We start from the raw sequence: 18,532 nt of genomic DNA on the forward strand, positions 1-18,532 counted from the left end.
GAATCGGACATGACTGAGTGACTGACTGAACTGAATTATATATCTATAATATGGGAATATTTTATTAATTTTCAAAAATAATTTGGTTCTAGAAGTTGTTTCTGGAAATTTTACACAACCAAAATTTAGAAAGTAAAACTTCACTTGTAAAATCAGGTGGTGAACCATATTTGGCCACAACTATGATTTGCGAACCCCAATGGCACCCCACTCCAGTACTCCTGCCTGGAGAATCCCATGGATGGAGGAGCCTGGTAGGCTGCAGTCTGTGGGGTCACTAAGAGTCGGACATGACTGAACGACTTCACTTTCACTTCTCACCTTCATGCATTGGAGAAGGAAATGGCAACCCACTCCAGTGTTCTTGCCTAGAGAATCCCAGGGACGGGGGAGCCTGGTGGGCTGCCGTCTCTGGGGTCGCACAGAGTTGGACACGACTGACGCGACTTAGCAGCAGTAGCAGCAGCAGCAGCAGCAGCAGCATTGAAGAACATAAGTATATGCCTAGAGTAGATACAGTCTTACCTTCATAAATCTACCTCCTATGAAATGCAGACCCAAAGAGAAAATAAAGTTAAGTATTTTTTCAGACATATACCATGTTTTTTCTTTGTTTGCTTTTAGATCATTACTTGATACTCATTAGTCCCGTCATCATTTGCTTAAGTTCATGGGCGCATATAGACTTTCCAGGACAGTTATTTGCCCTAAAATGTACCTGACTAGGATAGTTGAAGAACCTTCATATATAAAGTAGGTGCTATGATGTCATAATTTTTCTAGAATTTAAATGTCATTTTAGGTAATAATATACAGAATAGTTTATGGCATCAAAAATAAGTCCATGTAGAGATATATTATTAAATGTTTATTTAAAACGGTTGAGTTCAAAAAGTAATTTAACTTTGATATAAACTACTATAATTTTTTCCTTGAACTTACATATACATGTCCCCAGTCACCATATTTTTTATCCTGGTTCAACTTCCTCATAGAACCCAAAGCTAAAAAGGTAGTTCCTGGCAGCTTGAGAATCAGTTTGAACCCACGTGTGCTTGTGAAACAGATAGCGTTCAAACGAGACATGTCTCTCTCTAAACATAAAAGCTACATTCAGAACTTGAGAATCTTTACTCAGATGACTAGAAAGCTAACTTTTTTGTTGTAACTTATATAAATTTAAGTGAATATTTATGGTTCTTATTTGTTTTTTAGTTTTTTGATGGCTAGTGTTAATAATAATTAATAAGTAATAAAACTTAAGGCAGGAGGAGAAGGGGACGACAGAGGATGAGATAGTTGGATGGCATCACTGACTCAATGGACATGAGTTTGAGCAGTCTCTGGGAGTTGGTGATGGACAGAGAAGCCTGGCATGCTGTAGTCCATGGGGTTGCAAAGAGTCAGACACGACTCAGCAACTGTAGTGAACTGAATAAAGCTCAAATTTTCTGACTTGAACTTGATAATTTTTTAAATGTAAAACTTGACATTATTTGAAATCAATCTATCAATATCTTTTCAACATACTTATAAATTTTTAAAATCAGTTATTTGAATGAGAATTAGAAATTCATTGCTACTAGAGTGGAATGTGTTTAGTAAATATCCACTGAGAAATTTAATTCATGCAAATTCATTCATTCAAGTGAATTCATTCTATTAAAGTTAATGACTATAGAGTGCTTATCATGAATTAAAAATTCTTCTAGGCTTTAGATATTTAAGTAACAATAAACCATGGATCTCATACTCTGTCTTCAAGATGCTTATAGTCAAAAGGTGACTTTGACCTTTGCAAATAAGCTAACTTTAAAATTTATTTCACTTGAGAAATTATTACCCTCTGGGAATGTAGTAGAGTATCCAGGACATGCTTTTTGAATTAAATTAAGAGGATAAAAATAAATACTGTGAAGCAATTATTTTATGTTATCTATAATAGGGAACATCATTTGTTAACGACTTTCTGCTCCAAGCTGTACCTTTCAGCTTCCTCCTACTCTGACTATTCAGAGCATCAAAAATAAGTTAACTTGCTTTTTTGGTACAAAACACTGAACTATTTGTCCTACTTTTTTCCCTCAGTTAGGGGTTCCCTATTGCTCAGTTGGTAAAGAATCCGCCTGCAAAGCAGGAGACCCCGGTTCAGTTCCTGAGTTGGGAAGATCCCCTGGAGAAGGGATAGGCTACCCACGCCAGTATTCTTGGGCTTCCCTTGTGGCTCAGCTGGTAAAGGATCTGCTTGCAATGCAGGAGACCTGGGCTTGATCCCTGGGTTGGGAAGATCCCCTGGAGAAGGGAAAGGCTACCCACTCCAGTATTCTGGTCTGGAGAATTTCATGGACTGTAGTCCTTGGGGTCTCAAAGAGTCAGAATGAGCGACTTTCACTTTCCCTCAGTTGTTCAGTTAACTCCTAGTTACACAAAATAATAGGAATAAATTTGTGCCCCAAATGGTAAATTACCAGTAATTCAGCTATTAACTCTGCAGTGTGCAAGGACTGATGTAATTAACAATGCATGATCATGATCTTCATAGGACAGATCACTATGGAAAACCATAATACAGGAAACCTTTCTCTAAAGGAAAAAAAGTTGCAGTTTCATTTATATAAAACAGTTGTTATTTTCCCATACTCAAGTTAGCTTCAGGAATGATCATTTCTCACCACCTGTTGCTATCTTCATTATCCAGATCACTTTTATCGCTTTGCTGAATTAAGGAAGCATCTTCCCGAGCGGGGCTTCCCAGGCAGCTCAGTGGTGAAAGTTACCTGCTAGTGTAGGAGGCCCAGGAGGCCTGTGTGTGGTCCCTGGGTGGGGAGGCCCCTGGGAGAGGACGTGGAGACCCATGCCAGTGTTCTCGCCTGGAGAATCCCATGGACAGAGGAGCCTGGCGGACTACAGGCCACGGGGTCGCAGAGAGTCAGACACGACTGAGCGACTATAAGCACACACGCACTTCCCCGCTGGCCTCCCAGTTTTCCTTAAATCATTTTTTTTTTTTGTTAGCACAGGCCAATCCTTTTAACATTTAAGTCAGATGATATCCTTCTGTTCAAAATTCTCCAGGAGCATCTCTTATCATTGTAAAACCAAAGTCCTTAATTAAATGAAAATATTATTAGTGGAAATATATAAACCCCTTGTAAAGATAATTTATTTGCAAGTGTATAAATGTTATTAGAAGACAAAAAGCATTTGGATTCTTAGATTAGAATTGAGAAGTTGTAATGTTTTTTGATTCCCTTCCTGATCAGTCTTTCATTTTATGTGAGACTGTAGGCTTTTAACTGTGCCACTCAAAGGTATGATTATAAAAATACAATTTAAAATTGGTATGTTAACATTAGTTATCATCTATGCCAGTGAGTCTTAATCTGAGTTTTCAAAATTAATAATAGAAGTTGTAAATCTTTCAAAAACCTGATGAATTGTGTAACTTACTGAAATAAATTATCTCATGCTGTTGAAAACATCAGATTTCTTTCACTAAAATTCTTTCATCCCAGCATGGCAGTGTTTCATTTTAATCAGAAGTTCTGAATGGAAGTTGCATGTTTTTTTTTTTTTTAAACAAGGAAAAATATTTATTATAACTCAAGGAAAAAAAGTTTTGGAGAAAAAAAATCTTTCAAAATAAGAATTCAGTGCTTTGGGATGGAGTAGATAATAAAAGGTTTTATTGGTGGTGAAATGGCTAGGAAATCTTTGGCCCAGTTTAATGCCTGAGTTTTCCAGAAATGGAAACTTAGACTCAGGGAAATTCAGTGACCTCACGTATGCTCTCATGCCTCCTCAGAGGCAGAGCTAAAACCTAAGTCCCTGTCTTCTGACTCCCAGTCCAGTGCTCTTTTTCATCATATGGTATGACTCAGTGTCTGGAACCTAACATGAGCCTATCTCATGTTACAGAGGACTAATAATTGGTAGGGAGAGTTATTCTGCCCTTCTGTAAGTACTTGTGATAAAGATATACAGAACAAGTAGCTTACTGCATTTTTTTCTTTCAAAGTTTTGTGACTGGTTCTCAATCTTTCTGGTAAGGGCCACTTGTCGAGGTGGTGTATTGCCTTTACCAGTGAAGCATTCTAAGCATTACTGAAACTTTTAATTCATTTTGCTTTGAACTGTTACCATCTCCCATCTCCTCCCCTGTTTATTATACCCTCCTCAGATGTATTTTCAAACTGAAGTATTGTTTGGTTTTTGTTGAGAATGGTCACCAGAATTCAGTGGTAAGAAATTGTTATTTTTAGGATAGATCTTTTCATAAATTCAGAGTCTGCATAATTTCTTCCAGTGAGTATAGCCAAAATGAACTGTACTTCATCATTCAGTATATGAGGCAGAATAATTTGGTAGGTTCTCAGTACTTAACTAATTAGAAGTATGAAGTATTTAAAAATTACTACCACTAGCAAGAATTTTTATTGGAACCAAACAGAGATTAGGGGCCAGAAATAACTTAATGTATAAGTTACTTAAAGTTTCCAGTTGCAGATTCTTGAAATGGCTCTGGGCTAAGATGCAGAAGTTACTTCTGGTCTCTTTAAAAATCAGTTTAAAATAGACTAGACTAGACTATCATGGTACTGTTCCATTTCTCATAAATTGAAAGGAACTGGTGCATTCCTGCTCAGAAGAAAAAAATTACACAGGTCAAAGAAGAAACCAAAAAAAAAAGGTAGCACTTTCCTTAATGGAGAGCTAACTGGACCCAAAATCAAATTGTTTATGGTTTAAAACAATAGCTTTATTTGCTCCTAGTTTTATTTTGTTGTTACCTGACAAGTCAGTAGTGCTGCAGTACCCTGTCCCAGTCTTGAAAGTGCTTCAGAAGTGCTGATTTATTAAAGAATTTTAAAACCAGGATACTCTCCTCAATTTTTTTTTTTTTTTTACCCTCATACACGTCATTAGGCAGTGCTAGGCAGTGCTGTGATTATGGAGCCATCTGCAGGAAAATTACCAAGTTGCAACATGGTTAATGATTCTCTTACCATGTTATTTCAATTGGTAAATGAGAAGTGACAAACTGCAGTTCCTGTGGGGAAAGAAATGAACAGCCAATAGATGCAGGATTACTAGGTAGGGGGACTCCCCACTTTTAATTTTTCAAAGAAAACTGCTTTTTCATAGTGAGTTCATGATCAAAAGAAACATGCAGTTTGCTTCAAGTTTTACATAGTCTCACTAGTATAGTTCTGTCTTGTTGAAAGGTATTTAGTGATTGCCTTTTAGAAGCTTTTTATGATGTGTTCTGTTCATGTTAAACTGAGGGATACTATTTATTTAGCTCAAAAAGACATGTGTTTGCTTTTCTCTTCCAGGAGGTATAGCTCTTTTTTACACATCCTCATTTTGGTCATACGGTTGTCAAAATAGGAATTAAACAAGTGTTCTTTTGCCCTATAAGCACAGTTTATATAGCTGATCATTTACATTGGTTATACATATAAGTGTTTTCTATTTTGTTAATCATTACACATTACTAATACTCAATGTTAGAGATTTTTGTAAAGAGATGGTCAGAAATCTGATGTTCTGGGTCTGAGACAGATGATGTGATTTGTGAACTATAGCATGAATTTTACTCCGCTCTGAGAAGTTGGTGTATGTGTGTGTGTCAGTTGCTCCTTGCATCCAACCAATATCCAAGTAAACTGTGTACCAGTATTCAGACCAATCTGTAATGTAACTATAACTGGTGATTGGTTTGACTGAGATTTAGATACTCAAAATTAAGTCATAATTGAAACAAATGTTTGAAAATATCATCTGAGGAAAGATCACAAAATCAGGTCTTTGATGTTTAATCTTTTCATACAGTGGAAAGACAGTATTTAGGAGCCTTTTTACTGATTGATTAGCACCAGCAAGATGAGAGTAATATTATTGAATTAGAAGAGGCATTATATGATTCCAGATAAATAGCATTGTTGTATTTAAATAATAGGTACTGATTGTCAGTGGATTGGTCTGAAAGAGATGCATTATTTCACTAGAGTTTTATGCTCTTTGTTTTTTGCAAAAGTAAATTTTCTATATTGTGAGGGCATTAGAAAAAGCCAGAAGACCAACTTCCTGACCCTTGGGAATCATTTTATTTACAAAACAGCATATACTAGAAAAATTTGCAATATAATGTTCAGATATAAAAGCCTGGACTCTTCTGATATCTGATTTGGCATCTGATTTAGTTAACCAGGCCAGCTGAAATACTGCACATTTAGGAGAAAGCATTCATTCACCAGTCATCTTTCTACATGCTAAATAAGAAAGAGGAGACACTAGGGAAGGGTGTTTTGCTTTTGTATCTGCCCACTTGTAGATTCTCTTATTTATTGTCCTTTTAAACCTGTCTTCACCCCACCCCTCACCTTCCTTACAGCCAATAATGTATTAGTATTTTGCTGAATTTTCATAAAGCAGGAATATATTGAGTTCATCTGTGGGATTATTCACCTGTAAACTTTGTTTGGCTTTGTTTTTCACTCTGGAAGTCTTGTTTTCCAGGAATTAATTCCCTTAGAAATAATGTTGAGACTTTTCATGAGGAATCCTGTGAGTGGGTTTTAGATTTACTTTTCTCGCCAGATCTTCTGGCCTTTCATTACACTGGAATGTTGCCTGCTTGTATTAGAAAAGTACCGCTAACTGGCCTTTATTAATTAATTAATTTTCAAGATATGTAATAAAGTTAAATTGAAAATTTTGCTTAAAAACTTTTTAGAATTTTAGGTCACTCTGGAAACATTTTTGCTGTGGATAGTTTAACAAACAGATTTGAGAGTTATAGTGAGCGGGACTATCAGGGATAAAGAAGAGCTAATAAAATAAGTTAAAATATTAGGTGTGTAATCCCAGGAGATTTTGCATAGCTCTCTAAGGAAGATTTATTTCCCAGTCAACATAAAAATAAGAAGGAAGTGGAGACCTGGATTTTAATCTGATGTTGCCAGAAAGTCTCTACCTAGTAGGTTTTTTGGAAACATTTTTCCCTAAATCTTTAGGGAAGAAGTAAATTGCATAGGCAAAACACGTAATAGCTTTTTCTTATCTAGTTTAGGTCTGTACTTGATGATTGTTGGAATGGTAAATAAACATCACATCCTGAATTACTGAGGTTGGGGAAGTGTATTTAAAAGTCAGTGAAATGCAGTAATCCTCAAACCAGGAATCATCAGTTTGCTAATAAAAGATGTATGGCTCCAAGTCCTATTTTTTTCAAGGTTCTCTGACATTTTCATTAATCATGTTGCCAGTGTGTACAGTAATGCCTGTTTTGCTATAAAAGTTGGTAAATTTTTTTTTTTTTAAGATTGTTGTCCTTGGTAGTATGAATGTTGAGTCACATAATCTTAGAAGAACACATAAGTGATTACATAGAATTGTGGGTGGAAATAAGACAGTTCAGAGCTCCTGTGCAGACTGCACGTCTGTCTGAAATCAGGTTTAAAAAGTGGCCCTGTCTCCAGCTGACTCGTTTTGTCAGACTGAGTCATAGGATTAACCCTTGACATATTCCTTCAAAAAAAAAAAACAGGCAGAGATTAAACAACTGCATTGACTAGAGCAGCACTTGATCCATCTATATGCATTTTTTCCTGTAATATGATTCTGCCTAGGAAAAAATTGTGCTGCAGCTGTTACATAGATTAAATTAGATTTTTTTCAAGAAATATTTTTGAGGAAGCAACAAAGGACTTTATCATGGAAGATAATTTGTAATTGTGATAAGAAAAATGACTGTCTCCATCAACCAGTTTTAGTTTCCTTTGGGTGAGGCAGACTTCAAAAAGATAATATTTTGGAATAACAAAGTTAGAAGACCTTACCATAGCATACAAGTAAAATACAGGAACATTTCATTTAAATTACTGCCAGCTTTCTTGATGATTTGCTGTTTTTGAGGAATAAATTTAATGCCATATGTATGTAAACTCCCACCTTGTCTCTCTTTTCTCAAGTTTCTACATCCACTCTCAATTTAGACAGTAGTATATAGGAGTGATTGTGTTGTGGGGGGGTTAATTTAATATATGTATGAATTTTGTATCTGTGTTTTTGAGAGGAAGAGTGAAAATTTCAGTTAGAAGCAAAAAATTAATTACTCAGCTCTGCTTAGAAACTATTATGTTTTATCCTTCAGGTTTCATATTTAATAACAGATCTTAGCCAGTTCTTAATAAACTGCTTTAGACCAGCAAAAGAGTATTATACTGTCTGACCTTTACTCTGATCTTTTTTAACTTAGATATTTGTTTCTGCTTTCAGAATACCTTATAGTTGCCTCTAAAATAAAGGAACTGTTAATGAAATACTCAAATTTTCAATGTGCTTTAATAGCAAAGATTGCATAGTTGGGTTTATTATTATGCTGTTTGTTTAACAGACATCATAGTACTGTCTCTCTTTTTTGGCAAGCCCCAAAGAAATGAGCCTAACTACTATAGGTGGATTTGTTTTTTTTTTAATCGATGTAAGTTTTCTGTTTGGAGCACTGGTTGTAGGAAGAGACTGTTGAAGCCTTGTGGCTCCCCCTTTGCCCCAGTTCTCTACATTTCTAGTTAAGAATAGGTTTTTTTTCCCATTTTTAATCATTCAGGGGAAAAAAGGAAATTTTATTTTGGATGGTTGATTGTCCTCTTTTTTTTTTAAGCTCTGTCAGAGAGAGACTATGTCTATAAAAGACGAAAATTTACTTGAATGGTTTTAAGGCATGACATTGTTAATTGTAAGTCAACGCTTTTTACACAGCTCTCTGAGGATTGAAATGAGTCTTTGTGGTCTCTCAGGAGGGAGGAAGTTACAGACCACTCTGCAGACTGGCATTTTAATGGTCTGTTGTACAGTGATGTTCTTTTGCAGCTGCTGCTTAGCCTTTTCTATATCTGGAGAGTGTAGGGAGGTTTTATTGTTATTCTGACACCATCAGCTTTTAAAACATTATGAACTTAGCTGGGCTTATTCTCTTACTTGGTTTTATTGTTATATTTTAATCAATATTTTTCATAACAATGGAGAGTTTGGCAGTCCCTCACAAAATATTTCTGGAATATTCCTTTAGAGGAATTCTGCTTCATGAAAGGTGCCTTGAAAAAAGTGATGTGTCCCCTTTTTGCAGCTTGTGAGCCCTCCTCTGATTAACACAGTTCTGGGAGAACCTCCGAGGCTCAGAGAGAAAAGATAGTACAAAGAGGTTTTGATGGAGGGGATGGGGGGGCAGCAACGCAGGGATGAGAGGAAAGAAAAGTTTTTATTCTGTTTTTCTGGGTTAGAGTACACACCAAAAGACAAATTGAAAACTTTTTAAATAACAAGATATGTTTGTGTGTAAGAAACAAAGTATTTACCAAAAAAATGTCTAAGGCCTTTTGACTTCTAAGTATAATGAATTTTTTAAAATCTATGAGACATTTATTACCACACTGATTATTTTTCCTTTTTGAGAAATTTGAGCATTAGCATAAAATTTTGAATATATTAAATATTAGTTAAGAATGATAGTAAACTTGCAGGAAAGACTTCTGAGAAATCTGTTTTAGTTTATTAGCAACAGTGAACATTTTGTGTATACATACCAGCCTTTCATCTTTTTATGTAAGGAAAAACAAAACCTTGTTTGTTTTTTTCTTTTTAATTATTCAGTTGCTTCATACATATCCTAGAACAGTGTAATCCATTATAAACTTTTATATGGTATTATGAGTGAGGAATTTAAGGAGCTTTAGAACTGAAAACCTGTATTAAATTCTTTGTTTATGTTTTAAAAACAGATCATTTATTTTTGAGGTAATTTTTTGAATTGTTGGAATGAGCTTTTTCATGAAATGTGTTCCTCTCAAATTTTTCCCATACAGTTCTTATAACATAAAAAATCATGGTTCTAGCTAGTTGAGAGGTACTTGCATGACAGGTCTGCTTTCTCCAGGAAGTGACTTTGTGCGGTGGCTTAACTGTTTAGATCCTTCTTGTTACACATGATTCAGTGTTTCCAAATCCTGATTGCTTGATCATGGTTTATCAAAGTTGGAAGCAACTTTAGTCCATGCCAGATGGTAATGTCTTTAGAAGTGTAGCAAGCTAGGTTTCCCTGCTAGAAGTGCTCTAATTTAATTAAAACTAAAAACAGATTAGCATATCTGTCAGTTTGCCTTTCTTTGAGAGACATATATACCATAATATGACAATATTAATAATTCTTTGGTCTGTATGCCTCCAAGACATTATATTGCTTTTTATTATTTAGCACTTGTGACTTGTATTTTTTAAAATTCCAAAATTTGTTTTATCGGTGTCCACCACCCATGCAAGAACTTGATAGAGATTGAAAGAGGTTACTTACAGCATAAACCCTCCCTCTCTGCTCTGTGAGTTGGTTCAGTCCTATTTTGCATAAGTTCCTTTTGAGTAGATCCATGTGTGGATGCATAGTGCTGAAGACTTAACTCTGTTGGGCTGTGTGGATGTATGTGTTGGAGAGAAGCTGTGTGTATTAGCTGCAAATAGTAACATTTTCAAAATCAACATGTATTGTGCCTATCCTGTCCCTGGAATGGGCAGCAGTTCTTTGATGTATTACTACAATGGGAAAACGGTAAGTCTTTTTCTTTGTTCAGATAGCTTCTTAGTGGCTTAAGGGAAAGCAGGGTAGATTAATTACTTTTTACTAAAACCTATGAGGTTTTGTTTTTATCATTTTCTACACTAGTTAACAACAGTATGTTTCTTTGTAAGTAAGGTTAGAAAGTTGTCTTTGACACAGTTACAATAGTTTCTTACTTTTATTTTTAAAATAATGTCTGACAAATTCAAGTTTATTTTTTATATTATTGTTAATGCCTGATGTCTTTACTAGCAGTGAGCTTCAACTACATTAGTTTCAATGTTTTCTTATGTTGTAAACATAAAATTTGTATGTAAAATACACATTTAACACAGAAAGAGAAAAAGGGGAGATTGCTTGATGCTTTGTAGATAGCAGGGAAAGATGAAAGTCATCTTGGATATTCATAAAAATAACAAGTATGAAGCTCTGGGAATGATTAGGGAAGCAGTCAGCTAGTGAGGTCCGTATTTCCTGTTTGGAGTTTCGGGTCCAGAGCCTGACTTTACTCGGATACCATCTGTTTCCAATCAGACTAGAATTTTGACCCTGTACAGATTCATAAAATAAATCACTATTTTTCAAAGAATGCATTTATACATCTTCCAAAGAATTTATTTCTAGCCAATTTATAGCACATGCTTCAGTGTTTTAAAATAATACCTTTCTGTGTTGCTAAGTAAAACTTCTACTTTTTAATTTCTCAGTATTAATTATATAGTATACTGTTTCCACAGGCAGTATCTTTAAGTCAGAGGATTTTGTATATTCTAAAAAGAAAGTAAACTTCTCTGGAATATTCAGTAGAAGTTATCTTTATAAGATAGTTGATAAACATAAAAATGTTATTAGTGAATAACAATATTGAGTTTATGTCAGGAATTCAGTTTTTTCCTTAGTCATCCCAAAACAATGTTTGATCTCAAGTGTTTTATTAAATACATAAATGACTTTAGTGATTTTTTTTTTTGTCATTAATGTAGACATTTTCAGTGTTAATCTTTGAAGTTACCAAAAAATTAATCACATTTATGTTTGGCCCTTCCTTTTTACCACTTGAAAATGTTTTAAAGTAGCATATGGCTTTAACCATGGTACATGAGAACTAAAGAAAGTACTTTTTCATTCTCTGACTGCTTTGGTAAGGCCTCTTTGGACTTTGTTAGCATTTGGTTCTTAACTTTTGAGTAAGCTTTCTTAACAGATGACAGTCAGGACAAAATTTCATAAACTCGTTAAAAAGTATGTGTCCACACTACCATATAAACAGAACTTTGGAGAATGTAAGAGGTATATTTAGATGCATAGTATAGGTGAAATAATTTGATGTCTATATAATTTCCTTGCCAACTGTCTTTCAAGTATGAAAATATTTTTCTATGTCCAATTTTAAGTAAAATCGTCCGTTTGAAAATGGTGTATGTGTATGAGTTTAATAAAATTAATTATACAGGACCCCTGAAGCAGATAGACTATAACTCAAATTGAGTTTAGATTTTATTCTTTTGCGAGCACAGATCACTCTATTACAGCATTTCTCTTTGTTCTACATTGCGGGGGTGAGTAACAGCTTTGATCGTATTAAGTATTTCCAGGCTTACGGTGGATGACATGGCTGGTATGTTAGAGAAGTGTAGCCTGAAAGTTGATAGCCTGTGTTTGATATGGGTCAAAGGTGACTTCTGTGTTCTTAAAAAATGCATAAAGAATGGTATATTTTCTTAGTCCTCTCTATCATAAGGCCTTAGTCTTTCTTATATGTATTTTCCTCTCTGTATTTTATTTTTACCACATCTAATTTATTTATTTTTTATTATTATTACTATTATTATTCTTCAATAAGGAAATCATATAGTATACAATTTATTATCCAAAGGCTGTGTTAAAAATCTTGTCTTTTTATATATTGGGAAATGTCTACCCATCAATGCTTTACAATAAAAGCTAGCACTTTAATATTGCCAGAGTCTGAAATAATATTTCTTCACTTGAGTTATGAAATTTTTTTATATAATTCTCATTATGAGCCAGTTAAGTTTAAGCCCACTTTTTATTAATAACTCCATTTTATCAATTTATTTTAAGATGATAGGACATTAATATTTTGAAATGCTAGTAAGTTCACATTGATTTCATTTTTAAAATCCTTTTATGGATATTACAATGATAGAGTGAAAAATTCTGAGTGATACTGGGCTTCAGGAAAATACTTTCCTCTTTTTCTGATTTTTATTTTTACATTTTCAAACTAATTCCCTATATTTAAGGATGCTTGGGATAATTTAATAAATGGACTGAACAGACTCTAGGAAAAATGCTAGATTAATCAGAGGAGAGCCTTTTCATATTTTGGTATATTTAAGATTATGTGGCCATATTGTATTGCTGGAAATATAAGAGGCTTGGGCATCTTTGTGCAGAAAAGGCAAAAATGTTAACCCTATCTTCCTCACTGTTTGAAAAGAGTGAGGTTAGAAAAGATAGGTTAATGTCCTGTATCATACATAATTTTTGTGTAGAAGTATTATATACCATGCTGTAAGACATTAATATGTGTTCATGATAAATAGGGGACTTAAAATCACTTTCAATATTATCTGTTTTCTGAACTTTAAAACATAGCAAGAAAAAATAATGGGTTTCTGAGGGCCTGCAGTCAGTTTTCTCATAGATATGACTAAATTATGTCCTTTATCCGGAAAGGTAGAGAATGGTAGAGGTAAAGAAAGGAAAGTTTGGGGAAGAGAGGATTCCTGCTCTCTTCACCTTGGTATTCTGGAGTTTAAGCCTTCCTTTGATCTGATCAGCCTCCGTTTTCTAGACCTTGAACTAAAGATGCTACAAAGTGTTCCAGGTACAAAAATTGCAGCAAGTATAGACATGATGCTCTTTTCATTATATCAGGGAATTATTTTAATCTTTTAGAGACAACACAGAAATCCAAGTTTTAAAACCAAAGCTTAGAAACACATTTTGAACATTCAGCTTCTTTGTATGTAATCTGCGGAAGAAGAGACAGGAACTAACTACTCTGTTTCAGGAGCTCTGCTGGGGACTTTATGTTTACCTCATTTAATTCTCCCAACCACTCTGTCATTTAGCTGTTACTAGCCTCCTTTTATAAGTAAGGAAAATGAGGTGCTGAGTAGTTAAGTAACTTGTATAACCTTCCCCTCCCCCTCCCCCATTAGTAAGCTTTGAGGCTAGACTTGAACCCAGGTCTCTCTCCCAGGAGCAACTTTTCCTTTTTTATTATCCAAGGACAAGTAAACTGGTCTCATAGCGGAGAGCCAGATCTCACTAATCCTTACTATTGGTCATATCAAAGTACTACATTGGAAAGAAAATGTCATTGAAAAAAGTAGTAGGCTATTCTTGCAAATAAGTATGTTTCACATATTTGATCAGATTTACAGTTTTATGAATGCTAGTTGATATAGTCTGTCAAGCAGCTTTTTACTAGTTTCTTTTTAAACTGAACTCTATCCTAGATATGATATTAAATGCAGGAAATTAGCAGATCTCTTCTAATAGAACTCATAGTATTGAAAATTGGTTTAGCCATGGTTTTGGCACCTGCCTCCCCACATAATTTATATTTTCATAAGAATTAGAGTAGCATGGAGCTAAAATTGCCTTATGAATACTTCTAAGACTTATTTTTCAAATAAACATTTTCAGTTGATAAAAGCACAGAAACCAGTATGAGACCATATAAAGCCACAGTTCTGTTCTTTGGGGGATTTACTGCTAATTAACATGAGAGAGGAAAGTTTAATTAAATTAATTCAAATTTCCAGGCTATCTGTGGACCCAGTAGAGTTAAATCTACATTTGTATGATGAGGAAAACATGAAGTCATTTAAGAATTCTCTAAAGTTACAATGCTTAGAGACATTAAGCTCTAAACTTAATGACAAGTTTAGCTTCCATCTGCTTTGATTTTTTTTTTTCCCCCTTTACCAAGATTATCTGAGACTGTATTCTAGGTATGAATCCAAGAAGGTCTTTTTTTTTTTTTTTTTTTTTTATTCAAGTGAGCACAAATAACAGGAAGTTAAAACTAAAACCCCTGCCAGGAGAGTATGTTGTCACTGGTCAGGTTTGTTAACGTTTTAAAGAAATTTATGTCCTTTTCCACTAGCTCATGAACATGTTAAAGAAAGGGATTAGGTGCTTTGTTGTTAAGGTCTAAATATTTTTTAAATGTAGATAGCTAAGAAATGACAATCATTGATGTGTTCAGTATATCTTCCTAGCATGTGAATTTCAAACCCAGTCCCTTAAAAATTTCATGGCTTATCTCTTAGGGAAAAAAATTGTACCTATTGTAAAAATGATACTGGTTACAATAAAGAACTGATGAGACAAACCTAGTGATGTTAACTTAAGATTGATTAAAATGTGTTTGACTTACCTAAGAAGAAATTCTCACATTTGAAAACCACTGTTACTCAACTGTACTTTTTAGACAGTGGAAGTAGTAATTGATTTTAAGCTACTTTGTACTGAAAACTAGAATTTTTTTTCTTATTGTTAGAAAGGAAATTTTACAGTATTTCTCCCCTAAACATCCTCTGGAAATTCTTGGAAAGAATTTGATTCTTGGAAAGAAAATTGATCCTTTTATTGATGATGCTTTGAAAATATAAACGTGTATGCTTTTTACAGAAATTTCATGTTATTTTATTAGGCTAACTAATTAGATGAAAAGAATCTTCCATAGATAGCTTACGTGTCCCTGAGTTAGTTCTACTTTCTTTTGCTTTATGATGCTTTTTGGTTTCAGTTCTTACAGTATTTAGTACTGGAACTACATATGTATATCTCCCGCACCTTAGGTTTGGAATTATTACCATAAAAATTTAAGTAGTAGATTGGACTTTATGGCAAAGTTTGATGCTTTTATTTAATATTAAAATACTAAAAATATTGAGATATTAAATTTGTCATTTGTTTAAATATTCTTGGATTTTAGGAAATTCTTAAATTGCTGTTTCATGTACTTTTTTTAATGTCTTCTTCATTGAGGTTATACTTGTTTTAATTTAAAGAAAGAACCAAGAAAGTGGGAAGACCTGAATTTCAGGAACTTTAAGATTTTAAAATTTATGTTAAAGATATGCTCTTTGTCTGAGTTTATACATAAGGTCAGTATGCACAGAAAATAGTGGATCCAAAATGATCAGAAAAATGAATAGTAAATCATTTTTTTTTAATTTCTTTCTTAACTTCTACCACTCTTATCATTGAGTCCAATTATTAAAGCAAAAATTTTACTTGTTTTAAAACAACCTCTTTTTACTAAATTCAGATCCCTCAAAATACAGAATTAGAAGGAAACTTCGGGTGTATTACTGGGTATGGGACTTCATAGGTTGATCAACAGTAACTAAAAACTTCTTATAATATTTACCTAGTTTTTCTTTCTTAGTTTTTGAATGTTGACCCTTAAATGTGCCCAGTTTCTTAAATTGATGGCCTAGTGGTTTAATTACAGTTTTTAAAGCTAGAATTTAAGTTGAGTTGAGGTTTTCTTTTTCCCAGTGACCTAGACTGTTTTGATTTTTTTGTTTGTTTTCAGATTTTAGATACTCAGCTAGATCTTATAAAATTTTTATTGCTTAATACAAAATATAGTTATTAAAATATAAGATAAATTAAGTGTAGTTTTCCTGAATATAATATTACATTTTTATTTTAAAATTATGATGATAGGGTAAGTTAGCCAATTAATTTTGTTTTGCTTTGCTATTTTGGTAAGTTGATAAAGATTTTGCTGGAGATGATTTCTGTTGTTAGCATAAACTTTTCAAACATTGGAAGTTTAATCTTAACATTAAACTGTTTTAATGGTATTTAACATATTAGAACTTAAAGAGAACTGCTAGTAAAACCATCTTGACAAAAGTGCTAATAGAAGCCTAAACATAATGAAATATTGGTAATAATTTCTGTTCAGAAATATTGATAAGCTTCTCTGTCTTCTTTCCAAATAAGATAAAGGTATTCCCAAAATGTTTGCGAGTTTGGGCTTTCATAGGCTTTGGAGTTTATGAGGCTCCTAGAATATTTCTTTCAAAATAGTTTATGTAATTTTAAACTGCTGGGTAAGGAAAAGTGATTTCATCCTGTATTGTTCAGTAATAACCAGTAGCCACAATGACTATTTAAATTAAAATTTAAAATTCAGTTCCTCAGTTATACTATCCACATCTCAAGTGTTCAATATTCAGATGTAACGAGTAGCTACTGTATTGTACAGACATACATACATTACCATCTTTTCAGATATGGAACATTTCCATCATCACTGAAACTTAATGAACAGTTCTTGTCTAAAGCTTTCCTCTCATTTTCTGTGGAAGGGTATCTTCATTAACATATATAGCTAGCTATTCTCACATTCTAAAGAAAATTCCCAATTCATCTCGTCATCACTTAAAACATGTAAAGATACCAGCTACCACATAGGTCTTGGATCTATTTTTTAAAGCATAGGAAATGGCATCATCTTTTAACTCATCACTGGATGTGACAAGATAAAAAGAAAAACTATCTTTTTAGCAAAAACTTCTACTCTTTTGCATCTTTTCTGAGTAACTATAAGAAAAAGATGCCTTTCTGCCTTGCAGAGATGTTTCTAATATTAATTACAAGAAGAATGCTCTGAAGTAAGAACACAGTGCACAACTCCAGCCTCTAAAGCTAAACAGAGAGTGGACTGCCCTGAATTGGGGTGATCCATATGCCCAAACTGAATCATCCAAACAGGAAAAAAGGAATGTTTTTGCTAACTTGACTCCAATTGGTTGTTTGAGCTAAGACATTCCAAGGATAATTGTGTAATCATCGTATAGGGTAATGTAAATATTCATGCTCGAGGTACTCTGTCACTCTTAAAAAGTAAATTTGGGTTGATGGAATGAGGACAGTAAAGATATTACCGTGAATTTATTCTTTTCAGCCAGTCTTAACAATGAAAGGGAGGTATCTTGTTAGATTTTCAGTTACATTCATTTAATTCTGGATAAATGTTATGGTTCTATTCACACAAGACTCAAAAATTTCTCTCATTGCCGTTCCTAGAGGAGAAAATATGTAAGTACCTGAGAAAGAAGGACATTCCCATGATAGCACCTTTGAGCCTAACATTCTGAAATGGAGACTAGAATTTTAAAGAAAATTTCCAATGACCACATTTCAATAGGACATCTAAAATTACTCAATTATACTTTTCCTATTCCTCTTTAAAATAGTGTGACTCCTGGTAGATTTTTAATCAGCTTAAGCACACATATTTCTTTTGCTTAATTTTAAGATTGTTTGTTGTGACACAAAATCATACTTAAGATTTAAATGTATGATTAGATCATTAACTAGAAAAAAACTGGCATCTATGTGCAGGTGATCAGATGACATAAGCAGTCTGGTTTTCATTTGCGGCCAGTACTGATTGTAACTGAAAGAAACTTGCTCTTTTTGTGGAATTGGCTGACTATTTCCCTACATCTGGAGTTAATAAAGTCTTTAAGACCACATCAGTTGTGCTTTGCCGCAAGAACTCTTTGATCTGAAAAATCGAAACTGGCACAACTGCTGCTTCATAACATTGTATCTATGTTTCTGCAAGCCACAGTTAGGATACCAAAAGTAAAGTTTTTTGGCCTGTGTTAGAAATGCTGTTAGATGGGCCTCTTTTAGAACCATGATTTTCAAAACATCTTTATTATGATAAAAACTTTGAATTTATGTTAGTAAATAAATGATAACCTTATAGTAGTTTTAGAGTCTTTACCATTTTCACTTATAAGATCTATTCTTTAAAAGCCCATTTATTTTTTGGAAGTCTATAAAGACTAACATTAAAAACTTAGCAACTGAACAACAATAACAACATTAAAAAAAACTTTGACT

General features: G+C 33.7%; 1 protein-coding gene across 7 annotated transcripts in view; it reads left to right on the forward strand.

Annotated features, from left to right (window-relative positions):
• Nucleotides 1-18,532, forward strand: part of TCF12 (transcription factor 12) — a 394,295-nt gene that overhangs the window by 322,800 nt on the left and 52,963 nt on the right. The window contains exon 1 of one of the 7 annotated variants that reach the window (XM_040226607.1): nucleotides 10,438-10,606. The exons of 5 other annotated variants lie outside the window; for them this stretch is intronic. In XM_040226607.1, coding sequence (XP_040082541.1) covers nucleotides 10,538-10,606 — 69 coding nt within the window. In that variant the 5' untranslated portion in view covers nucleotides 10,438-10,537. Of the gene's footprint in view, nucleotides 1-10,437; nucleotides 10,607-18,532 lie in introns of those variants that run through there. One more of the 7 variants, XM_040226608.1, reaches the window with a different exon arrangement.

This window comes from Oryx dammah, unplaced genomic scaffold (assembly GCF_014754425.2).
Source record: "Oryx dammah isolate SB20612 unplaced genomic scaffold, SCBI_Odam_1.1 HiC_scaffold_26, whole genome shotgun sequence".
NCBI lineage: Eukaryota > Metazoa > Chordata > Mammalia > Artiodactyla > Bovidae > Oryx > Oryx dammah.